Consider the following 25,417-nt stretch of genomic DNA (forward strand, 5'->3'; position numbering starts at 1 on the left):
CTCCAAGCCAAGCTCATTGAGAAAAGAACCAAACTGAGATAACTCTCAGTCACATTCTTGTCTCAATCTGTAGGTTGCAAATGTTTAAACCCACACGTAAATTTTGGTAAGTTGAGATACTGTGAAATGCTATTCCTCTTAGTTTCTTTCAATATTTGTGCCTCATTTTGCTGAAGGACATGCAGTAGATTCAGTTAGATTTAGATTGTTAAGTATAGAAAACTGTTTTTCCCATTACCAAATTCAAGCCAATAAGCACATAGGTAGGACAAGCATAAAGGGAAAGGATATATGTTTCCACAAGTAAAATGCTGCACGTTGATGAAAATCTATTCTGACGACAGAGCTTTACTAGAGTCTGATGAGGAAAGAGGACGAGAGTCGGAACCATCACTGTTAGTGTGAGGATAAGTGCTCTATTAGAGCACTTCCAGTGTGCGTCTTAACCCGAACATGAGGGGGCCCAAGGGCCACAATCCAACTCCACCGCACCAAATCCATTCCGCGCAAGGGTTGGGTCCCATGAGCCCAGGCAAGCCCGCGGCCAAATTCAGCCCCAGTTACTACCTAGGCAAAATGACAAAATGCTGACATCATAATGATGTCAGCAATTTATAAAAAAAAACAAATAACAAAAAAATTCCAGATTTTTTTAAAATTTTATAAATACCTAGTCATATTCTTTACTTCCCACACTAAAAACTCTATGCAAATTCAACTCATCATATCTCATTTGAATAGTAATTGCTTATCCTACCCCATAGGGTGGAAACAAAATTGTAAGGGCTGCCATTCCATTTAAGTAGTGACAGCCCTTATCTTGCCTTTGCCCATAGAGGTGGAAGTGCTCTGATCGAGTCACCATAGCTGAGATATTCTAGTCCTTTCTTCACATGTTTTTTCACTTCAGGCAGTAAATTTTCCTCTTTCTCAATGACACTTGATGTCGTTACACATTGACTCATTTGTCTTTTTCCTTTGACTGGTAGGTTTTCATTATTATTGAAGAAGACTAAAATTTCATAGTGCTCACTGCTCATTCTGACTTGAGGATATACCACCAAGGTCGGCCAACAACTTCCTTAACTTGGAACTTTCTACCAGCAAAGCCATTTTTCAACTTTCAAGTCCTTGTCCAGGGCCATCTCTTTGCTGCAGATTTTTCAGTAATTTAAGTAGTATTAACTAATTATCTCTCTCTTAAACTGTGAATAATCCAACCAAGCACGTTTTGTTTGAAGTTTCAATTTCTTGCAGAACTGTGCAAGAAAACACATCTGCAATACAATCAGTTGACAAAGACACAACAATTAGCAGAATGCATGGTCCAAACACGCCTCTGCTTTAGGTTTTGAAAACTCAGAACAGTTGTCCTATTGTTAGTCCCACTTGAACATAAGAACAAGATCTGTGAGTGGACTATCCGTGTTAGACAATCGAAATGATTAAAATGCGTGTGTGAAATTCGAATGAATGGATATTGTTCAAACTGGATGTGTGTCCACATGTTTGTGTTGAAATTGAACAGTAGCCAAGCACATGTTTTGTGCCAATGGCATTGATTTTCTTTGATGATAGTGGGGAATTTAAATAATTATAGTAACTTGAAAATCATCCCAAAAAATGATTAAATACAGTGGAAATTTTACTGCACAATGGGCAAAATAATGATTTTGAATAATTAGTGTCCTTGTCCTAACCCAAATGATATCATGATTTCCCTTTTTGCTTGAGGTTTAGTCATGAATTAAACCGCGTATGGGTGAGAAAGAAACAGAAAGAGAACGATCTGTGGTCTAGCAGCTCAACTTGATACTGTTCAGTTTTCATGCATACGCTTCCCTAATTAACAAACAAAATAGCACAAATAATAGTACTCTCCATTTTCCATATATATAGTTCTTAACTGAAAAAAAGAAGCAAAATTAATATTGGTGCTAAAGGATCAGGTTAGCACTGCCATGGCCTTTCTCCTCATCCTTTGATGCACATTCGGACTGATCTCTTGAACCATGAAGAACTGGATTCTCTAACTGCATCTCCTTTCTCCCATTACCAGGTCTTCCAACTAACACGTAACGCCGAGCAAAGAAATTGAAGTACACAAGATTAAGAACCCCCAGGCCAGCAATGATGTAGTAGTAATAGTCCAGCCTATTCTGGTTAAGGTCATGACCACCTAGCCATGGAGATTTAGCTTTCTTTTCAGTTGCCTTGTGGACTATATTGACTATCAAGGAGCCTATATAGCTTGAAATGGATAAGCTAAGAAAGAAGACTGCCCCAGCAGTAGTCCTCATACTCTCCGGCATTTGCATGGTGAAAAATTCCATTATGGAAACAGCAGAAAAGGCCTCAGTCAATCCTGATAAGAAAAATTGTGGCAAGAGCAATGCAAAGCTTGAGGGTGAGATGTATGATCCATGTCTCAAAGCTGATTTTCGACGATGTTCTTCAACGATCCCAGATACTAACATTGACACAATTGACAATATAATGCCAGTATTGATCCTCTGTTGCATTGTCAGTCTTTTGTTCCTCCTTGTACTCTTTTTTTGGGCTAGAGGGAGGTAAATGCGCTCATAGAAGAAGATCCATATTGCAAGTGCAAGCATGGATATGATATTCATCCAACCTGGTGAGAATTTGAACTTGGGTCCAATGGATCTGTCCATTTGCAATGCTTGTAAGACCCCAAATGTGTTCTGTTGGTCCACGGACATGAAAGTTCCAATTGCTGTTATCCAAACTGGCAGAATTGCCACTAAGCACTTGAGTTGCTCAACTTGTTGGAGACTACATAGTTTCCAACCACTCTTAGGCTTCCCTTGATTGTCCAATTCATCTGGGCTAGTTATTATAGCAGCTCTGTCCAGGAACCTGAACCTATTAGTGTGAGGGAGCTTCAAGATCATCTGTGTTTGATCAGATGCATTAGTAATTAGAGGAGGATCATAAAATGAGTGCTCGGAAGCCGGTCCAACAGGAACCCTGCATTTTCTACAGGAAGCTGTGATCACCTTTGCTATGTCTGAAAAGATGCTGCCTTGAGGCTTCAAGTAAATGTAAGTGTGGCGGCCGAACAAGAAAATCGATATGGAGGAAGCAAGGCAGACAGTGGGAATAACAAAGCCTATGGCCCAGCTGACATTAGTCTGAATGTACACAACTATGGTGAGGGCCACAACTAGAGCAACTGTGAAAGAGAAATACCACCAATTGAAAAAGCTTTCTAGTTGTGCTCTTCCTTTAGCTGTCTTGGTGTCAAATTGGTCAGCACCAAAGGCAATGTTGCAGGGCCTAATCCCTCCTGCTCCTATTGACAGCAATGCAAGAGCCAGGAAGAGAAAGCCCAGCTGCCAACTCTGGGGCTCAGGGCAATGGGGTGGCTCTTTGCAGGTGGAGGGTCTTAATTGATTTATACTTGCAGTAAGGGTCATGACTCCCATACCCTAAAAAAAAATGCAAACATACATACAAAGTTCATCATTTTTCTGATCTAAAGTGATCTAGAGTGACCGGTTGTGATGGACCGGAGATTTGTTCCCTTCTTCTAAGCACATGTTTAAAAGAAAAAGTGCCTAAAATTTATTTATGTTCCAAAAAATGGATGCTGTCAAATAGATTAATCCAGAGTTAGAGCATGTCATTAGAAAAGAGAGAGAGAGAGAGATGAATGTTAATTACCAGGATAGATGATGTGGAGCCGAAAATGAGGGTACGAAACCTGCCCAGATAAGCATCAGAAACAAAAGCTCCTGCTAGTGATGCAATATTGGATGAACCATTCCAAATATTTACCACATTTACCACAAATATACCACTCAAGTTGTATTTTGTGGTCAGGTACACTGTGATATTGGCTATCAAACTCATTGAAGCCAGCTTCTCGAACGACTCGTTTGCTTCAAATCAAGTTGAAATAAAAAAAAAATCCATCATCAGTCACATAAAAAAAGTTGAGTAACATGATTGTAAAATTTCGCATTAATTGCAAAATTTTGTGTACCGAGAATGTATTTGATAGCTCTCCATCCTCCTGGTTTTCTTGCATTAGAAGAAGGTGGGTTTAGAGGAGGGTCTTGCTCTAGTGAAGAAGAATCATTCACATTCTCCATCTCTCTCTCTCTCTCTCTCTCTCTCTCTCTCTCTCTCTCTCTCTGCCCCTCTCACTTGCTCACCACTTTATCTTAAACCATATTAGCATGTTTTAGCTTCTCTATTTAAGAGATAAGTTTTCTAAACTGGCTATGACTTGGTAGTTCTGCCTGCTTACTCGGACTAGCCCGAGATTTCAGGTCAGAAAACGGTTGGATTTTAAGTCAAAATTTGCAATTTGAGTATTTGAAGTCTCAACGGATATGGTGAAATGGATGATTGATTACCAAAATGTGGAGCAGTTTGTTATGGATGTGTGAAGACTTATGAGTTATGGCCATTGACTTGGATCCTAATTTTACGTACGCATTATTTTCTCATGCGCTCACGCCCACACAGCGCACACATATATGCTAACAAACTACAGAAACGTACATATGCACAATTTCTTCTTCTCCTAAGCCTTAGGTTTCTCAGAATCTTAACTGTTTATAATCAACGCAGAACTGTGTGCTGTTGGGTTGGGCCTGATCTATGATAGACCCATGCTGTTGCTACTATAACTTCACTGATCCAACTGTTTTTAGGCTGATTTATTGATATGCCCCATGTGATTTGCTTAACGTCTCATTATGCTTTCTGGACTTTCAACTATCTCAATTATCCCCCTTATACTTACATTTTGTGTCTCACGTTACCCCATTCCATTAATTTCTTCAATGAAGTTGTTAAGTCGCTCACATGGTATGTACATTTTAGTAATTTTAGCTATTAAAAAAATTAAATCCAAATTAAATATAAAAACCATATTAAAGTGTTTAAATATTATATAAAAATTAAAATAAAATAAACAAAAACTTTCATAAATAAAGGAACCAGCTGTCCATCCTCCTCCCTAACCATAACACAGGGGGTATATCAATAAATAAGCTTTGTTTTTTATTTAATATGTTTTTTTTTCAATAATGTCGGAAGAAATCTCGAGTTCTATTCCCCTATTCATAACAAGAAACTAAATATTTTTATGTTGGTAAATAGACTGGCAAGTGATTTCAGTCCTTTAATTAGTTCACGAAAGGGTTTTTACTTATGCACACATGGATAAATTGTTCCTAAGATGGTGTGACCGTCGCACTAAAAAACTTTCTCAAGACATTAACAAGACTCATGGATGAGAATCTATTCTATGGATGAGCATGAAAAATATTTAAACGAGAGTGATCATGATGTTGTTTGTTAACTGTCAGCCATCATTAAGTTTATATCAACAAAACTAATCGAGATGTTGTTACCAGTGATTCTCAGCGGGCGGGAAAGCAATTAATTTTTTTATAATTTTTTAAAAGGCTTACTTATTGAAATGCCGCATTATCTGTAAAATCTGATATGAGTTTTTCTTTTTTGGAAACCATTAACTGATTTGGAGGAAGGAATTTGTGTAGCAGTCAGGAAGATCCCAAAGCCTCTGCAGTGCCATTATTGACAGAAGGTGATGATTTAACTGATGATGCAGACAGAACACCTGTTTTTGGCAAAGGAAACAGGTTGGATAGTGAGTCCGCTGATGGCTTTGTACATGGAGCTGGACGAAGAGAGAAGTGTTTGAGCTGTGCCAGCAAACTCTTAAAATATTTAGTATCGCCGCGCGGCTATACTCTTAAAATATTCTATTTAAATAGTATAGCCGACCGGCTGTACATTTAAAATATTCTATTTCAGAGAGTATCGCCGCGCGGCTATACTTTTACAAAATTCAGTATTATACTATGTATAACCGAGCGGCTATACGGTTAAAATATTCTATTCAGATAGTATAGCCGATCGGCTATACATCTACAATATTCAATTTAAATCGTATAGCCGAGCGGCTATACTATTAAAATATTTTATAGAATATAACTATACGTTTAAAATATTCTATTCAGATAGTATAGCCGAACGAATATACTTTCAAATAGTATAGCCGCTCGGCTATACCGACACTTATAAAATATTCTTTAGAGTATAGCCGCACGGCGATACTGTAAAAATCTTCTTAATTTTCCTGAAAAATACCCAGTGATTCTTTGGATTCGATATATCCACACAAATGCTTTGATGATCATAAATTAATTAAATATAAATAATATATACACAATTATAAACTAATTAAAGATCACCATGTGTGTGCTTCCAATTTGTCAGGAATCAATTATGCCTGGGAATATGCCCGGAAACATGCTTTTTATAATACAACTGCCAATCTTCTTACACCATTTGTCTACAAACAAATTGATCTTGGAGTTTTATATATGATATATAAGGCATTACTGAATTTTATGTAATGGAATTTTTTAGGTGGGAATTGATCAACCCAGATGCAGAAATCATTTATCTTTCACACCCAACACCAGCTGATAGGGTTGATACCACATTCAGCCAAAAATGAAAAATAATTGTTTCATTTTTCCTTTTTGGCTTTTTTTTTTTTCTTTGGCTAACTTTTCCATTTGTGGTTGTAAGCAACATGCAAAATATGTAATTTGGTATTATAAGTTTGGTCTCTTTTGATGGAACTTATGTATTTTTTTCGTGTATGTGATCTCGATTCGACTGCCATGAAAATAAATACATAATGAAAAATTGTCCAGTTTTAATTTTCTTATTTGGCTCTTATCAAGCAGCCCAGATCTGTGACAAAATAAACACATCAGAAAATTACAACAGTACAATTGATCAGATCAACAAGGCATCAATTTATGTCTTTAGTAGGATTTATGCATGTAATGAGTTTTATGGCTATAGTGGACTTTATGCCTTTTGTTTCATTTCTTTGAGCTGGTTTTTTGAGTTCACTGATGTACTGGCTCTGGCTTTCTACATCAATGAAAACTTATTTTTTGAGTTCACTTACAGATTCAGCTACAAATGGTCCCAGGGTCGCTATACTGAAAAAAAGTAGCGACTTTGTGTTAGAATCTGCCGACGGGAGCATTCAAATGATCCCAATTGTGATTCCATTTTGCACCAATTGAAGAGACAGGTCCGGTTGGATAGGAAGTCGTTGATGGCTTTGTACATGGAGCTGGATGAAGAAAGAAGTGCTTCAGCTGCACCAGCAAACTTTTAAAAAACATTCTATTCAAAGGGTATAGCCGGGCGGCTATACGTTTAAAATATACTATTTATAGGGTATAGCCGCGCGTCTATACCTTCACAATATTCTATTTAAAGAGTATAGCCGGTCTTGCACGAGACAGTTATAACTTAAGTGAAGATTTTTGTTTTTTTTTGGTCAATTGAATTTCATAGAAACCTCAAAAACAGAGGCAAGGAAAAACAAAGGGAAAGGAAGCACCATAAACGAAACCAAGGTAGAAACAGGGCCACAGAGAACACACTAGGAACTCAGACACAGCAAACCTGTTTGCCACAGAAAAATCAAACAGTTGGGGGCCAAGGCAGGCCGTCAGACACCAACACACCTACTAGAGATGGTGGTGGTCTCCCGACCCAACACTCTGGTTCCAACGCTCGCGATCCTATCTTAGCAGCCAAGTGAGCCGCATGATTTACACTCCGAGGAGCCCACTTCTAGCACACCTCAGAGAAACTAGAGGAAAGAGCCTTAATTTCTTCCAAGATTGGGGCAAGCAACCCCATCCACAAGCATCTTAGAATCAGATTCCATAATGATTTTGTTCTGCCCACTTCAAAGCAGATGTTGCAGAACGAGCTTCCGATTCCATAATTATAAGGCATTACTGAATTTTATCGTAATGTAATTTTGAGATGGGAACTTGTCAATCCAGATGCAGAAATCATCTATCTTTCACACCTACAACACCAGTTGATTGGCAAAATTTAAAAATAGAAATATGTTTCATTAAATTAAGCACATGTGTCACATGCAAAATAGAACACCTCTTTGGATCACCATCCATTCATAACATGCTTGTCAAGTATTCCAATCAGACAACATCTTCATCCTAAACTGGCCCAACATTCAGCTTATCGGTTCTAATTCTGTAGTGGCTGTTCAAGGAAAGTTCCATAAAAGGATTAGAAGCTACATACGTCACAAATGTAACAAGCAGGCCAGAGACTCTGTCAGGCGAATCGCCCTCCTCGTCCAACCAACCACAGGGGCTTCTCTTGAGTCATGGACTCATAAGGTAGAATCAAAGCATGATGAAGCCAAAAAGGTCAAGTATTATATGGTAATGCTAGGGAGATCACATTTGTGTACTGTCTTTAATATAAGCGGAATCTATAATATAAGATAGTTAAATTTTTCCTATATTAGAGATGTGATACATAAATATGATTTTCTTAGTACGTAACGGTGTTTAATTGGATTGATTGATCTCGTCTCATGCATGTATGTGATTTTCATGTCTCAATAATATTCTGTTTTGTATGATATTCTCACAGAGTAATATTTGAGAGAATATAGCATGATATATATATATGAAAAAGGTTTCTGTAAACATAGATGTGGCACAAACACAAGTGGTTAAGCTTTTAGTTTAATTGCACAAACACCCCAGAAGTTTAGGTGATTTACACACACCATGTCAATTGAAAACTAATTCCCAATTCGAGCTACGTAGTAACATAGATTTGAAAGTTTTATCTTTACCCTTTGTCGGGACAACTAGTTTACAAGGAGATAGAGGTTGAATGATTTCTCACCTACAAATGAAAGGGATTTTTACTTGGGACAACGACGAGGCCATTGATTTGATTAGATGCTAAGCATAGATGATACCATGCGAGCAATAATATTCTGTTTTGTATTTTAAAACTCAAACAAAATTGACTCAGTTTTTTTCAAATTAACTAAAAAGTTTATAATACCTCCAATTTAATAAGACACAAAATCAATTGTAGCTACAGGTTGTTGAAGAATATAAGTCTCATCGGAAATTTAACTAAATAAAATACAATATATAATGAATGATTTCACTACTAATATCACTGAGACATTTTGTGATAAAACCCCACATCTATTGAGCTTTGTAAGTAGTTAAGTTGTGGACAATATCGGTGTTGCTAGTAGTGGACACTAACTCGTCTCTCTAAATTTAATACAAGTGACAGCTTCCTTCTTTGGCACATAAGTCCACCTACAACTAATAATACAAGAGCGTGACCGAGGCAAGGAATTTGTAGGTTTCCGGTGGGTTGGTCTCCTTGTCTACTTGCTAATTCCTGGTTAAGACGAATAATCAACTTGGGATCTACCAACAGTATATATCCCAAAGAGGCCTTGCTTAGCATATTTGGAGGGACACACGAATAATCAAACTACTAATCAGATAATAAGACATGATTATCCAGATTACTAATTTCTTAAGCGAAGATTGGACGTACAATTTAATCTGATTGGACAGAAGAAGGGAGAGTATTTTTCATGCCATTTGAAGTGCGTGACCAAAGCTGGGTTTGTAGATTCCATTGGGGGTTGGTTGGTATATGCTTATGCTAATTGCTTTGTCTATTTGCTTTACCTGGTCACACCAACTCGGAATCAACCATAAATATACAGCCAAGTGCGCTTGTGATCACACAAATTAGTTGCTACGCTAGGACAAGTGCCAAGAAGGGGGCTTTGCATATATATATTTTGTGCATGGATATCTCTTTTGGGGTGTGGGTGGCCTTGGTTTTGGGAGGTTTGCCTTTGTTGGGGTTGCTCTTGTGGTGGTGGAATGAGCTTTGGTATGTGCTTCCTCTCAAACTACGACGTTCGGCCACTAATGCCAAATTACCGCCCGGTCATATGGGACTTCCATTTATTGGTGAAGTCCTCACTTTCCTCTGGTACTTCAAAGTTCTTCGTCGTCCAGATGACTTTATCAATGCTAAACGAGCAAAGTATGGTTTATTTCTCTGCATTCTTCTAAGTTTACTTGTATAAATTTTTTGTTTGGAGGGTGCATATTCTTCTATTCATAAGTTTGGAAATTGTAATGTCATAGTTTTTCAGAATCTTCTCTTACAACGCTTGTAACATCAAAATAATTCTCTCTCTTCCCATAAATATGACATATATAATATTGCTCATTCATTTGTTATCAAATGGTGGATCAATATATGACCTATTTTGGTAAAATATTATCAGGTATGGAGATGGAGTAGGAATGTATAGAACCTACCTCTTCCGATCACCGTCCATCATAGCATGCTTCCCTGCAGTCAACAAATTTGTCTTTCAATCCGACGATACCTTCATCCTAAATTGGCCTAGTGTTGATCTCATGGGTTATACTTCCTTGGTGGCTGTCCATGGAAAATCTCATGCAAGGCTTAGAAGTTATGTCACAAATGTCATTAATCAGCCAGATGCTCTTCGACGCATTGCCCCAATGGTCCAACCTCGCATCATAGCTGCTCTTGAGTCATGGGCTCAGAAGGGCAGAATCAAAGCATATGACGAGACAAAGAAGGTAAATTCATCAAAACATATGTACAACCATATGTACCCTCCATATGTACCCTTCATATATTTTATATAAAAATATATGATGCTTATGTGTGATATATAATAGCAGGTAACATTTGAAAATATTGGACAATTATTCGTAAGTTTGGAACCAGGACCTCTCCTTGATACCATTGACAACTTGTTTGATGGATTGGTCAAAGGAATTAGAGCTCAACCATTCAACATTCCTGGATCTGCCTTTCACCATGCTCGTCAGGTTTGTAATCTTAACATACTATTCACCATAAAACTTTACTAATAATATTCTATTTGCCTATAAAAATTTGGATGAATCTGCAGTGTAGGAAGAAGCTTGAGGATATTTTCATGGTGGAGCTTGAGAAGAAAAAAACCCAGAAAGAAGTGGTGACAAATGACCTAATGGATGGGCTTATGCAGATTATAGATGATGAGGGTAACAAATTATGTGACCAAGAGGTGCTGGACAATATTGTGAGCCTTGTTGTTGGAGGATATTCATCTACTTCCCTTGCATCAATGTGGGCTATATATTATCTTGCCAAGTACCCTAATGTCCTGAAAAAGCTTCGGGTATGACACCATCCCATATTCTTAATTAAGTAATTAATCTCGTGATCTTGAGATTCTCTTGTGGTTTTACAGGAGGAGAATATGGCTATAAGTCAGAACAAGAAAGGAGAGTTTATTACAAGTGACGATGTTTCAAAAATGAAATACACAAACAAGGTATATATACATTTTGTAGATAGATTGCAATATAAATTGTTCAAAGGAACTTAATCTGAATACATACAGGTGGTGGAAGAAACAATAAGAATGGCAAACATTTCAGCTTTTCATTTCCGATCGGTTGTCAAGGAAGTTGAGTATAAAGGTACTATCATTTTTTTGTAGAGATGATATTTGAATGAGTATCTACAAAACAGACAGTTTAGATTAGTCAAATACAATACGGAGTGGACCCTACAAGGGTGTTCCTCAAATAAGCATATTTGAGGGATACTTCAACTGAAGTTTTACATATAATACTAGTTAATTAATCAAAAGATGGTAAATCTTTGCAGGTTATATAATACCTAAGGGTTGGAGAGTGATTCTTTGGCTTCGCTATATTCACACAAATCCAGAGAACTTTGATGATCCTATGTGTTTCAACCCAGATAGATGGAATGTAAGCCCCTTATCTATTTTGAATTTCCTAACGAATCCTTTACATTTGTATGTTTTTTGTTTGAAAGTTGATAGTTTTTTTTTTTTTTTAATTTTTAATTTTTAAGTTTTGACTTTTTCCAAAAGTGAAAATTTTGTGTGGCTAAAACCTAAATTTACTATGTATTAATTTGAGATAATTTACTTATTGATTCAATCCCTCAGGAACCAGCTAGGCCTGGAACATACCAAGTTTTTGGTGGTGGACCAAGAATCTGTGCAGGCAACATGCTTGTTAGGATGCAACTTGCAATCTTGTTACATCATTTGTGCACAGGATACAAGTAAAGTAACTTTATTTTTCAATAATGCATATGGTTTAAAATTTGGAGACAATAATTATGATGAATTTTATTGTAATTGAATTTTTCAGGTGGGAACTACTCAACCCAGATGCAGAGATGGTTTATCTTCCACATCCAACACCCATTGATAGGGTTGATATCACCTTTAACAAACTTTAGGAGTTCTTTTTTTCTCATAATGCTACCTTGTCGTCCCTCCTTTCCCATGACAAAAAGCAAACCGAAAGAAAAAGGAAAAAAAAAAATTAAACCCTTTTTACTTTAAGCTATGAATCGTGTCACAGACTCACATATATGTGTTTGGGTAGCCATAAATGGTATTTTGATGAAGTTGAATTCTTAACTCCTTCATTATTTATCTTTTAATATCTTTTTATTTATGTAATTTTGAACGTTAAAGAGACTTGCTATCATCAATATTGAGTATCTCTGTTTCATGGAAGTCTTCTCGTTTCATGGACAAGTGACAGTGAGCAGAGTGACCACATATTCTAAATTGCAGCAACTCATTTACTCAAGTGAAGCCTCGAATATTTTACAGTGAAAGTCAATTTGTGTCCTCTACTTTCAATTTGGTTATGAGTTCGCTTAATCTTTTAGAGCACTTCCACCAGTTAGCCCCTTACCATGGCAAGGGGAGCCCTAGGGCGGCTACTATTCACGTGAATAGTGGCTTGCCCTAGCCCCCAGCAAAGTGTGTTTCCAGCAGTTTAGGCTTGCCATGGCAAATACTATTCATTTTTTTTTTTTTTTCACAACTTTGTTTACTTAAACATTTGATTTGGATAATATTTTCGGATAAGATTTTTGTGTTCCTACGTGTCAATACTACTCATATCGGATAAGATTTTTGGTTTCAAATTTCATATAAATTTCAAATTTCAAATTTCAGATAAATCAATACAACTAATAAAATAAAATACATGAATGACCACTAATTATTGAAACAAAAAAAAAAACACAATGAAATGAAAGGCAAGCAAACTAAGAAATGAAAGGCAAGATTTTATTTTATCGGATAATATTTTTGGATAAGATTTTATTTTATTAGTTGTATTGGTTGGTATTTATAGAAAAAAAAAAGTATGAGGATTTGGTGTTAAAAGTGAAGAGTATTAGTTGGTATTTATAGACACTGGCGGACCCGGAATTTGTTTTAGCGGAGGTGCAATATTGACTAAGTATGAAAAATGATTTTTCGGAATAATCATTTTCTCAAGATAATTTTTGGTGGCTTTTATTCCTTACACATTAAATAAGAAAACTTGATTTTATGGGATTTTAATATGAAGTATATATAGACTTAATGAGCCATCATTTTTAGCCTAAATTGTATTTTGCACTAAAACCGATTTTTCATATTTTAATTTGGTGGGAATTTGATTTTCTAGTATTTTTATTTGAATCCAAATGGGGGGTACTTCCTTATTTACATTGTAAACTTAAGTAAATGGAGTAATATAAAAATAAATAAAAGTAAAAGGACAAAGACATTTACTTAAATGTTGAAAATGGAAATAAGGTATAGAGAGAAGAAAAAAAGTAAATTTTTGGTATTTTTTTCAATTTTTTCGGATTTTTTCAATTTTTATTACAAAATATTGGCTGCCGTTGGATTCGAGCAAAAATTATGATCGGAGAGCCCAGGACACTACACATAATTGTTGGTGGATCTTGACGTCACGACGACGTCAAAGGCCAGCCAGCTCGGGCCAACCGCCCTCGGCCAGCCCGTTTTGCTGGGTCCCACCATCTTGCCCGGGCCTGCCTCCACTGCTATAAATGGGTTTTACCCAAACCCCCCTCCCCAAACCCCACTGCTGGAAATGCTCTTAGAACATGCCAATTTATTCTTAATTGTAGTTTATTCTTAATTGTACTTACGGAAAAGTTGACAAATTTCAAGATGCAAATTTACACATTTTAGAGAGAGTCGGAAGAACCAAATAAAAGTTTCATAAACTTTTTGTTCTTTCTGAAAAATGAAGTGAAGATGCATTCTATTGGTGTGGAAGATCACAGTTGAAACGTGTCTACCATTTGTAGCGAGTTGTTGTCAATTTGCAAACCAGGCGGTAAACGTACGAGTCAAAATTTTGAAATTGTTGACAACGGCCACTTGCTTCTGCACAATTTTCTATACTCATTTTCAAAAGCCTGTCTTTCTCTCTGCTCATAATTTATAGGAAAAAGCAATCTCTCTCTCTTCGTGCTTCAAAATATTATTAGTTTACTCATGATGGAAGTCCCCACTTTCACCACAGCTTGCAACTCACTCTACCCACTGATGCCATCATAGTTTTGCACTTCCAACTACTCTCTCTCTCTCTCTCTCTCTCTCTCTCTCTCAAAGGTTGAACATTTTTGTGCACTCACTGTGCAGTGAAGTGGCTGACCTCAGGAAGAGCCCATTTCAAAGAAAATGAAGAAGGGTATTTTGGTTTGGGTTTTTTCAGTGATTTCAGTGGCAATCATCTACTCCCATTGCTCTCTTGCTCTCAGCCAAGATGGTAAGCAAACCTTCTACTTTCTTTTTTGGGCTTTTCTGTCCCAAGGTCTCTTTTTTTTATCTTTTTTTTTTGTGTGTGGATTTTCTGAGCTGTTTGTTGCTGTGGAGTGGAGGCATTGGGTTAAAGGTTTCATCTTTTCTTTGTTCATGATGGCAATTTGTTTTAGTAATCAATTAGTTACATTTTGTTGAGCTGGGGATTCTGATTTTCTTTGGTCATTAGTGGAAAACATATAAAAATCAAATCTTTATTAGGTTTACATTCCTTCTTCTGCATTTTCTCAAGTATTTTATTTGGGGTCTATATATTAATCTCGTTTTTTTAAATATTTTTGCTCCAGGCTTCACATTGCTGGAAATCAAAAGCACTTTGAATGACAGTAAGAACATGCTCAGTGACTGGCAACCTTCTGATGATTCACCATGTAAATGGACTGGTATTTCTTGCCATCCTCAGGACTTGAGAGTCAGCTCTATGTACGGCAAACCCATATTTCAGTTAAACAGTTTTTTATAAAAAAAATTTATTTAATCTACTTATACTTGAAACTGCTTTCATATATATATATATATATATATGTATTGGGTTTTGCAGAAACCTACCTTACATGCAACTAGGAGGGACTATATCTCCCAGCATTGGCAAACTCAGTAGATTACAGAGACTGTGAGTTCAAATACTGGATAGCCACCTTTTACATAGCCCCAATTTCTGATAAACCAGCTGAGATGTTCTCCCATTTTGATTTTCTTCTATTATTCTTTTTCAATGTGAACCAGGGCACTTCACCAGAACAGCTTACATGGATCCATTCCTAATGAAATTACCAATTGTCCTGAACTTAGGGCTCTGTAAGTGAAAACGTTTCCTTCTCTTTTCTATATCTCCTTTGAGTTCCCATCTATTTATATTATATGTCACTAGAATTGAGCATTGCATACCCCTTTTCTTCTACCTGTTAGGTACTTGAGGGCTAATTATCTCCAAGGAGGAATACCATCAGCTATTGGAAACCTTTCTCATCTCACAATACTGTAAGACTTTCGTCTTTGTCTTATCCTTTTTGGTTTACTGAGTCTTGCATGCTTAATTATCAACCGCTTGTATTGGGAAGTTGGTTAATATATTTGCACCATAGCACTTAAGAGTTAACTAACTTATTAAGGCTTTTTACTCCTGTTTGATGAACTTTGAAATGAAATTGTAGGGATTTATCGAGCAATTTATTAAAGGGTGCTATACCTTCATCTATTGGACGCCTCGCACAATTGCACTCTCTGTAAGCCCCTATTATAATTAACTACCCAATGTTATTTTAGTAGTCTCAGTTATGCCACAATTCTCCAATTGGATAATGTCTCAAATAACATAATTGCTTCGATATGTCTTAGGAACTTGTCCACTAACTTCTTCTCCGGGGAAATCCCAGATGTTGGAGTTCTAAGCACTTTTGGGAACAAGTCGTAAGTATTCATACCCTCATCCCATCTGTCATTCAATAAACTTGTGTTGCATATGCTCGTGTTTTACAGATGTATGTGTAGGTTATAGTTCTGTGCTTTTAAGTAAGATATTGGCATGTGTTTGCTCTTGTCAGCCAATTGCTCGTTTAGTGAAGCATCTGATGCATAATGTTTAATTGTTCATCCCCTTGATCTTGTTCTGAAATTTCCTTGAATTGCATAGGTTTATTGGCAACCTAGATCTTTGTGGCCAACAAGTGCACAAGCCCTGCCGCACCTCACTGGGATTCCCTGCAGTGCTACCACATGCTGAAAGTGATGAAGCAGCAGGCAAGTTTTTCGAACCCTTTTTATCAGTTTTTATAGTTGAATGACAAACTTTCTAAGTAAAGATGTTCTGTAATTTTGTCAATCACTTTGAACCAAGCTCATATGTAGCAAGTAGTAACGTGCTTATGCTAATTCTTTCATGGTGAATGTTGCAGTGCCTACTAAAAGATCTTCTCATTACATCAAAGGTATGCTTATTGGTGCAATGTCCGCCATGGGCTTTGCACTTTTCATTCTCCTTGCTTTCCTCTGGGTTCGGTTACTATCGAAAAAGGAAAGAGTGGCTAAGAAGTATACAGAGGTCAAAAAACAAGTAAAACTCAAGAAGCAAGTAAGCTCGATGCTATGTGAACTTTTGACACTTTCTAATCTAAATTTTATGAAGGTTGCTGATAAATTTTGAACTTTTGACAGACACAAAACTCATCACTTTCCATGGAGATATGCCTTACCCCTCGTGTGAAATCATTGAAAAGCTAGAGTCACTTGATGAAGAGGATGTTGTAGGATCAGGAGGATTCGGCACGGTATACCGAATGGTCATGAATGATTGTGGAACATTTGCAGTTAAAAGAATTGATAGAAGTCGGGAAGGATGTGATCAAGTTTTTGAGAGGGAGTTGGAGATCTTGGGCAGTATTAAGCACATAAATCTAGTTAACCTGCGAGGCTACTGCAGGCTCCCAACTTCAAAACTTCTTATATATGATTATCTAGCTATGGGAAGCTTAGATGGTTTCTTGCATGGTAAGTACCACCTGTCAAAATGTATTAAAACTGAGTGCTTTTTTGGGCGAGACTTGAATTGAATGCTGATTTGAATGCCTTTATCTCCTTCAGAACAAGGGCTGGAAGAGCGACCTTTGAACTGGAATGCTCGTTTAAGAATAGCTCTGGGTTCTGCCAGAGGGATAGCATACCTGCACCATGATTGCTCTCCGAAAATAGTACATCGTGACATAAAATCCAGCAACATTCTTCTAGATGAAAACTTGGAGCCCCGAGTGTCTGACTTTGGTCTTGCGAAGCTTTTGGTTGATGAGGATGCCCATGTCACAACGGTGGTGGCTGGCACTTTTGGCTATCTGGCTCCAGGTCTGTTTTTTGTCATATTATATGCTTATGCATTTTTGTAACCCTTTTTTGGCTGTAAGTATGTGGTAGAGCCAGATTATGGTGATTGAGTGCTGAATGAATACTCATGCCCAAATACCACTTGATGCAATTATCAGAGATGTTTATGACTTTGTTTTTGTTCATTGCAGAGTATTTGCAAAGTGGGAGAGCCACTCAGAAGTCAGATGTATATAGCTTTGGAGTTCTTTTGCTAGAGCTTGTGACTGGAAAGAGACCTACCGATCCGACATTTGTAAAACGGGGCTTAAATGTTGTTGGCTGGGTAAGATTATTCACAATTATATTCAGACAGGTGCAGTCATTTCTCGTAAGATGACCATGATAATATTCTGGATACTGATCTTCATTAATTTGCAGATGAACACCCTATTGAGAGAAAACCGATTGCATGATTTAGTCGATAAAAGGTGCACAGATGCAGATTCTGAAACTGTGGAAGCAATTCTTGAAATAGCGGCAAGGTGTACAGATGCAAACCCGGATGATAGACCATCAATGAACCAGGTATTGCAGCTGCTAGAGCAAGAGGTCATGTCGCCTTGCCCGAGTGATTTCTATGAGTCCCATTCTGATCACTGTTGATTAATGGCAAAAGGCAAAGGCCTAGTGACTGCAAACTGGATTTCTACAAGTCCCATTCAGATCACCTTGCTCATTCATTTTCTCTATAATTGTGTTGTCTTAGCCCCTCTCTAGGGGCCATGTAAATTATATAATATGTATCTCTGCATGGTTAATTTTCTTCATTTTTCATGCACATGTAAGCGAAAACCAACTATGCAAAGAGCTCGAAGCTTGGCAATGATTAGATGGTTTTCTTTTAATTTTCAATTATTTATTTCGTTTTTGGTTGTTGGATGCTTTGATTAAAGAAAGCCCAAAAAGGATCTGCGCTTCGGCCTCCATAGCACCAAAAGAACAAAAGAAAAATCCCAAAAGCCAAAACAAACTACAGAAAAACCAGTGCCCAGTAGGCTCAGGCAAACGACAAGACAATCATAGAGAGGAGAATGACATGAAAATAAAGAATAAGGAACGACACGAAAAAAAAGCAAACATACATGCACAAACAATATGCATTCAGCTAAAAGATAGAAACACAGGAGAAATTATAGAGTTGTAAGTACTTTATCACAATGTGGTCAACGATGATACGGTATCACTCTATAATTTCTCACAACTTAGAGGAAGTAGAGTTATCCTTACTACTAAGTTGACCACATAGTGAAGAATGAAGACAAGAAGGTGGTTAGGATGTCTAGATCTTCACAAGTTAATTTGGTAAACTATACATTTTCATAATATTGCCAACTTTCACTTTAAAAAAGAAGAAAAGCTATATATTATTTATCAGTGTTTGTCACTGGACACTGAGAGCTTTGTTCTAGTGTATGTTTTGTTTACTTTGCATGTCATCTGCTGCAACTACAACTATCTCAACCAAATGGAGGACCCCACACTCGACGCCGTCGCACAAGTTACCCACAAGAAGCTTCAAGGCAAGGTGGCAATCGTCACTGGCGGCGCCAGCGGCATCGGCGAAGCCACGGCTCGCAAATTCGCCTTGCACGGAGCACGAGCCGTGGTGATCGCCGACGTCCAGGACGACAAAGGCCAAAACGTCGCTGCTTCGATCGGCGGCCCCGACCGCTCCACGTACATCCACTGCGACGTGACTGACGAGGAGCAAGTCAAGGGCTTGGTGGAATCGACGGTCAGGATCTACGGCAGCCTCGACATCATGTTCAGCAACGCGGGGATCGGCAGCGCCTCCCAGCAGACTGTTCTGGACTTCGACCTGGCCTCGTACGACAAGCTCATGGCGGTCAATGTACGTGGGATGGCGGCGTGTGTGAAGCACGCGTCCAGGGCGATGGTGGAGGGGCGCGTGAGGGGGAGCATCGTGTGCACGGCGAGCATTTCGGCGAGCATGGGGGGATCGATATTCACGGACTACACCATGTCGAAGCACGCGGTGTTGGGGCTCGTGAGGTCGGCGAGCGTGCAGCTCGGAGCGTACGGGGTACGCGTCAACAGCGTGTCCCCGGGACCGGTGGCGACGCCGCTGCTGTGCACGCTATTTAAGGTGGAGGCGGAGGAGTTGCAGAAGATGTTGGAGTCGCAAATGGGGTTGAAAGCGCCGGTGGCGGGGAATATGATGTCGGTGGAGAGTGTGGCGGACTGCGTGGTTTTCTTGGCTTCGGAGGAGGCTGAATTTGTGACTGGCCATAATTTGGTAGTGGATGGTGGGTTTAAGACCTAGAGATAAGAGATACATAATAAGTGTTGTATGATAGTATCTCATCTCAGCAATAACTTCATCACTCAATAATTATTATCAAATTATCTCATCTCAGAACTTGTCTTCATAGTATATGATTTTGTTCATTGATTCAAACAAGCTCTTGGAAGTTTTTACTATATGATTTTGTTGTACACCATTACACAACACACAGATTTTTTGGTTTGCATTACACAAGAAATGGGATGGGACCCAACTCCCAATGGACCCCAGTCTAAATAATTCCAATTTTTTTAAAAGCCAAAAGTTGACCAAAATAATAAGTTGAATCAAGGACCATAAAATAAAAAATAAATAAAATACTAGAGCATTTATATTTTATTTAAAATCTTTTGCAAGTTGTAGTTACGGGGTGAAGTGAACCGGTGGTTGGTAAGTGTTGGAAATTCAGACTCATCACAAGGACACAAAAGCGCTGAAATCATGCGTAATTTGCATGTAATTACATGCTTTTTCAAACTTACTTTGTGATTTTGTATCCCATTAAAGAAACAAAAGGCTGTGGACTTGTGGTTGCAACTTTCTCGCATGCATGAGCATGACAAAAGAAATGGGACCCAAAAACCTAAAATATCATCTGTATATTTCAATTGGAACAAGGGTATCTGCTACTAGCTACGCTCAGTCCTTAAAATGAGCACCTTGAGGGAGAACAAATTGCAAGGCAAAATAGCCATCATAACCGGCGGCGCAAGCGGCATCGGCGAGGCCACCGCCCGCCTCTTTGCCAATCATGGCGCCGCCATGGTGGTGATCGCTGACATCCAAGATGAATTGGGCCGTCAGGTAGCCGAATCCATCGGCACACATCGATGTACGTACGTGCACTGTGATGTGTCTGATGAAGATCAAGTGAAGACCATGGTGGAACAAACGGTGCACAAATATGGGAACTTGGACATCATGTTTAGCAACGCTGGGATTTTGAGCAGCCCCGATCAGCGCGTTCTTGACCTTGACTTTTCAGCCTTTGACCGTTTGTTCGACGTGAACGTGCGTGGCATGGCCTTGTGTGTCAAACATGCAGCGCGTGTAATGGTAGAGAGGCGCGTGAAAGGAAGCATTGTGTGCACGGCGAGCGTGGCTGCTAACCACGGCATGGAGATTCGGACCGACTACTGCATGTCGAAGCACGCGGTGCTCGGGTTGGTCCGGTCCGCAAGTGTGCAGCTCGGGGTGCACGGGATTAGGGTTAATTGCGTATCGCCGAATGCGTTGGCGACGCCGTTAACGTGCCGCGCGACTGGGAAGGGAGTGGAGGAAGTTGAGAAGGCGTATGAGAAGTTCGCACGCTTGAAAGGGATTGTGCTGAAAGCGGGACACGTGGCGGATGCTGTGCTATATCTTGCTTGCGGTGAGTCGGAGTTTGTGACTGGGCATGACTTGGTCGTGGATGGTGGCTTTTTTCGCCCATGAGGTGGCTCTTCATGATAGGCCCAATCTATGTGGGTTTTCAGGCCCAAGATTAACAAAATAATGGGATTTTTTGTCCTTTCTGATTTTCATCAATATTAGTATCGTCCAACTGGGTAATCATATGATTAGTTTATTGGTGTTTACAAAATTTGATCAAGTTGTCGTTGTTGTTGTCTTTTTGGCTTTGGAGGGTTTCAATTTAAAAAATGTGATTAATTAATTCTTGCATTTTCCATGTCGGGTATTTATAATTTTATACCTTTTGTTTATAGAAATAATTACCAACACTGTACTTTGTTTATTGGAAACATCTATATTTTATAACCCAACATATACGAGTTAGATCAGTTGATCAAATCAGTTTTTGCGTCCCTTTGAACTTGAGTTAGATCCCCTTTCTCGTGCAGTGGTACAAGTTAGACTATTTTTTGTATTACTAGATGTGCAACATGTGACCACAAATGTAATTCATGTAACCAAGAGTGTACTTACCAGATGCAACATGTGACATAAGTATAGTGTTTCTTCATAGAATTTTATCCATAATTTTGTAGATATCAAGTTGTGTGGTAAGATGCCCCAACATCCCATGACCTTTCGAGACCACCAAAAGACCATCGTATTGAAAATCTGGTTTGTGAACTCCCAACGGTCAGATGGACCTCCCTCTGTCTGACACTTTCTTTTCCTTCTTTCTAAGAGATCATCTTCATATCCATCTGAACCAATTTGGAAGAGAAAGAGAGATCAAATCAGAGAAATGGGCATGCAGCTGATGAGGAGCTCCAGCTATCATCGCCACAGAGCTTCTAAAACTCCAGCATTCTCTGCATCTTTGCACCCCTTTTCTTCTTCAATTGTGTTACAGAGGTCTCTTGGTTTTGAACATGGCAGCACTAGAAGCACAGGGAGCATAAAAAGAAGAATTCAGAAGCACGGGATTGTAGCCTCAAGCAATTTGGCTGCTCCACCTTGGGAGAGCTGGAATCCTGAGAAGGGTTCTTCTTCTCCTTCTCTCAGTGACATTGTTTGGCCTTCTGCAGGTAATTAGGGTTAATTTTTTTATAGAATTCTTGAAGAGTTAGAATTTGGTTTTTGACTTCTTTGAAAAGCAGGTGCTTTTGCAGCAATGGCAATATTGGGAAGAGTGGATCAGATTCTAGCACCAAAAGGAGTTTCAATGACAATTGCACCTTTAGGGGCTGTTTGTGCTGTCCTCTTTGCCACTCCCTCCTCCCCAGCTGCTAGGGTATTTTGATGTTCTGCTTCTCCTCAATCTCTTGCTCTCTGTGCGCCTCATATTTTACATGAATCTAGGCCATCCCATAAGTCCTTTTTGTTATTTTATAAGCCATAAGTTGCTTTTGTTCCTTCTTTGAGCCATATCTGACAGACGGACAGACACGTGTACATATAGACAACTGTTAATATGGACCTAAAATGATGAAAAATTAATGAGACCTAGTAAAGTCCAGCCTCCATGAAATGTCTTATTGGGCCTAATTTTGAACCTGACTTTCAATTGGGTTTATAATTCAATCACATTTAATTTCTTAGACTTTTTTTCTCTTTTTTTCAATTGTGGTTGTGCAGAAGTACAATATGTTCATGGCACAAATTGGCTGTGCATCAATTGGGGTGCTGGCATTATCATTATTTGGGCCAGGATGGCTTGCTAGGAGCTTTGCCCTAGCTGCATCCATTGCTTTCATGACTTACACACGCTCCCCACATCCCCCTGGTAAAAACTAATAGCTTTTCTGCATAACGTCTCATTGCTCATACTCTTTACTTTTTTTCTCTGTTATTAAGTAAGGCAACTTATCATGTGTTCTATTGGCAGCTGCAAGCTTACCAATACTGTTCATTGATGGAGCTAAGCTTCATCATTTGAATTTTTGGTATGCTTTGTTCCCGGGTGCCGCCGGATGCCTTCTCTCTGCTTGATTGTAAGTTCTTATACCAATTACGACCAAGTACCAAAATCATGTCACAGTTTTCTAGCTTAGGTGACACAGATATATTTGTTCTCTCACTCTCTGTCTCAAATTTTGCAGCAAGAGATGGTGTTATACTTGCAGGAAAACTACAAATTTTGATCATATCTGGCAACAAACAAATGCTTTGCTCTCAGTCACATACTTGGACATATACATATATCCATAGTTCATCAAATCGCAGGAAGTGCTCCAACACTATAAATTTGCAAAATGGAAAGCTTGAATCTTTGGTTGAGACACTTGAAAATTAGTGTGAAGGACCTTTGTTGCACACGAATTCGGTTTAGTTTCGTTGTAAGAAAATGTGATCTAAAATTGTTCTCCCATGGACTTTTCGATTGTGGTCCAAATGCCAATTGCAGTGATGGTTCCAGATTCTTAAATTGATGTGATAAAATATCTCTATGTCTCCATGTGATGTTGATCAAAGATTATAACTCCATGTGATGTTGATCAAATATTATAACTTCATCAACTTCTCTTGCGCACAACCATATTCAATGAGTACTTTTGGTTGGGGGGGTGGTGTGTGTGGTTGAAATGGAGGCTAACAGCCCAAGCCACGAAAGCTATCATCTAATATACAAGGCCTAACAGCTTCCAACGAATCCTCATACATAACATAGGTTCAAAATTGGTGTTCATTAAAATTATTCGTATAAGGTTAGTGCAATATGACATCAAGATAAGAGAAATGCTATTTGCATTCTAAAATAAGATTCTCACACTCCTCAATGCACTCACACATATAAATATTGTAAAAACTCGTTTTGAAGTGCAAATAACATATCTTTAAAATTGAACTAAAGAGATTAAGATAATCCACTAATATGATAAAAGGTGAATTTCACGTAATATTTTTGATATACAAGCGATGTTAAGAATGGAAATTCAAAGTTTCAAACACATGACCTCGAGCAAATGATAAATGTTCTTAACTATATGAGTTATAAGCATTTACTAATAACTTCGTTTAGCATTTAATATGTTTAATAAACGAGAAAAGATACAGAAACCTGATGAAAGTGATCATCGAAATATGCATAACAAAAGGTACAAGATCGATCAAAGGCATTCATAACTTTCTGGCTCTTAATCAAATCAATTCTTTGGTCCGGCAAACGAATTTGCCAAAGCCAATCACGTTCACATCTTTTGTGAAAATGTAAAAGAAAGCGCTCCACCCGAAAGAGAGATAAAAACTAAAACAAAAGCAAGGATGTAAAGGGAAAGAAGAAAATTACAAGACCTTGGACCCAAAAATTAGAAAAATAGTATAAAAGGGCCACAGGCCCATAGGCACGTGCGAAATGGGCCCACTGAAAGCTACAGGACCAACGTGACATAAGATTGAAGGGGAGACATGGTACATGGACAGATGCGTCCACTCCCCCGGTACCCCATGCTCTCTGGGCCCCGCCGGGCCCACACTTGATACACCATCCAATGTTATGCTTATCTGTATCTGAACTTTTTATTAAAAAAAAATTGCTCTAATAAAAATATTTTAACTACAGCATGTGGTGGGCCCCACATAGTTTTGACTTGATCATCGTTCAATCAGGACCGTGGATCTTGTGCCAAGTGTGAGATGATGTCCACGTCGGGTGGTGGCCCAGCGAAGGTGGAAGATTCCCCAGGGGAGTTGCCTGGTGGACGCTGTCTTGATGTGATGCTTTTCGACGCTTCAGGAAAGGTGACGCGATCCAGCCATCGCAGCCGTACACGCGGCGAAACCCCAGGGACATGGGTTTTAGATGGTCGGTAGGATATCTCCAAAAGTGCCTCGTGATTCGAGAACAAGGGACACTTGTTATGAGATGTATGGCAACTTTATGTACCGTAAAGACATGGGGATTAAGCAATAAAAATCTTCTCTATTCCTAACTAGACTTTTGTTTAAATGGGAAGTGGATGCGGTTAGACTTACTGTCCCATAAGTTAACTTGTAAAGAGGACGATAAAATTACATGTCAAATTGTCAATTTTATGATCTTCAGTTTGGATAGAAGAAAAACCAAACTAATTCGAATATGTTACGATGTGGAAATCGAAACCCTTTAATTTAATCACACGAACTTCAATTCACAATTAAAATTTGAGCAAACGAAATCGAATGAACTTTGGTTTTCTTTTGTAAATTTGATAACGTCTGTATTCGAAGCTCATTTGTATAAGTAAGAGCATATTATGCTA

General features: G+C 38.5%; 6 protein-coding genes and 1 pseudogene across 6 annotated transcripts; 6 read left to right on the forward strand and 1 right to left on the reverse strand.

Annotated features, from left to right (window-relative positions):
• Positions 1-1,797: 1,797 nt before the first annotated feature.
• LOC103338242 (protein NRT1/ PTR FAMILY 2.8-like) lies at positions 1,798-4,159 on the reverse strand. The gene is made up of 3 exons (XM_008241427.3): positions 4,010-4,159; positions 3,688-3,905; positions 1,798-3,452 (listed from the first exon to the last, which is right to left on the reverse strand). The coding sequence occupies exons 1-3, from the start codon at positions 4,116-4,118 to the stop codon at positions 1,938-1,940; spliced, it is 1,842 nt and encodes a 613-aa protein (XP_008239649.2). The 5' UTR covers positions 4,119-4,159; the 3' UTR covers positions 1,798-1,937.
• Positions 4,160-9,573: 5,414 nt separating this feature from the next.
• Positions 9,574-12,421, forward strand: LOC103338445 (ent-kaurenoic acid oxidase-like). Its single transcript, XM_008241646.2, has 9 exons — positions 9,574-9,957; positions 10,205-10,529; positions 10,635-10,784; positions 10,868-11,119; positions 11,192-11,275; positions 11,345-11,423; positions 11,614-11,720; positions 11,924-12,042; positions 12,132-12,421. Exons 1-9 carry the CDS (start codon positions 9,713-9,715, stop codon positions 12,220-12,222), a joined length of 1,452 nt encoding a protein of 483 aa, XP_008239868.2. The 5' UTR covers positions 9,574-9,712; the 3' UTR covers positions 12,223-12,421.
• Positions 12,422-14,234: 1,813 nt separating this feature from the next.
• Positions 14,235-18,331, forward strand: LOC103338428 (LRR receptor-like serine/threonine-protein kinase FEI 1). The gene is made up of 13 exons (XM_008241628.2): positions 14,235-14,573; positions 14,914-15,049; positions 15,168-15,239; positions 15,353-15,424; positions 15,536-15,607; positions 15,781-15,852; positions 15,965-16,036; positions 16,260-16,366; positions 16,522-16,697; positions 16,781-17,113; positions 17,207-17,461; positions 17,632-17,765; positions 17,861-18,331. Exons 1-10 carry the CDS (start codon positions 14,486-14,488, stop codon positions 16,844-16,846), a joined length of 933 nt encoding a protein of 310 aa, XP_008239850.2. The 5' UTR covers positions 14,235-14,485; the 3' UTR covers positions 16,847-17,113; positions 17,207-17,461; positions 17,632-17,765; positions 17,861-18,331.
• On the forward strand, positions 16,903-18,085 carry LOC148915357 (LRR receptor-like serine/threonine-protein kinase FEI 2). The gene is made up of 4 exons (XM_089041894.1): positions 16,903-17,113; positions 17,207-17,461; positions 17,632-17,765; positions 17,861-18,085. The coding sequence occupies exons 1-4, from the start codon at positions 16,903-16,905 to the stop codon at positions 18,083-18,085; spliced, it is 825 nt and encodes a 274-aa protein (XP_088898020.1).
• A 473-nt stretch (positions 18,332-18,804) lies between the features above and the next one.
• Positions 18,805-19,877, forward strand: LOC103338427 ((-)-isopiperitenol/(-)-carveol dehydrogenase, mitochondrial pseudogene; annotated as a pseudogene).
• A 522-nt stretch (positions 19,878-20,399) lies between these two features.
• Positions 20,400-21,449, forward strand: LOC103338425 ((+)-cis,trans-nepetalactol synthase NEPS2-like). Its single transcript, XM_008241626.3, has one exon. The coding sequence runs from the start codon at positions 20,439-20,441 to the stop codon at positions 21,219-21,221; it is 783 nt and encodes a 260-aa protein (XP_008239848.2). The 5' UTR covers positions 20,400-20,438; the 3' UTR covers positions 21,222-21,449.
• Positions 21,450-21,842: 393 nt separating this feature from the next.
• Positions 21,843-23,302, forward strand: LOC103338424 (uncharacterized). The gene is made up of 4 exons (XM_089041534.1): positions 21,843-22,264; positions 22,337-22,470; positions 22,815-22,962; positions 23,065-23,302. The coding sequence occupies exons 1-4, from the start codon at positions 21,982-21,984 to the stop codon at positions 23,166-23,168; spliced, it is 669 nt and encodes a 222-aa protein (XP_088897660.1). The 5' UTR covers positions 21,843-21,981; the 3' UTR covers positions 23,169-23,302.
• Positions 23,303-25,417: the final 2,115 nt, after the last annotated feature.

The sequence above is a fragment of the Prunus mume genome, linkage group LG7, assembly GCF_029339155.1.
Source record: "Prunus mume cultivar Tortuosa linkage group LG7, ASM2933915v1, whole genome shotgun sequence".
NCBI classification, from domain to species: Eukaryota; Viridiplantae; Streptophyta; class Magnoliopsida; order Rosales; family Rosaceae; genus Prunus; species Prunus mume.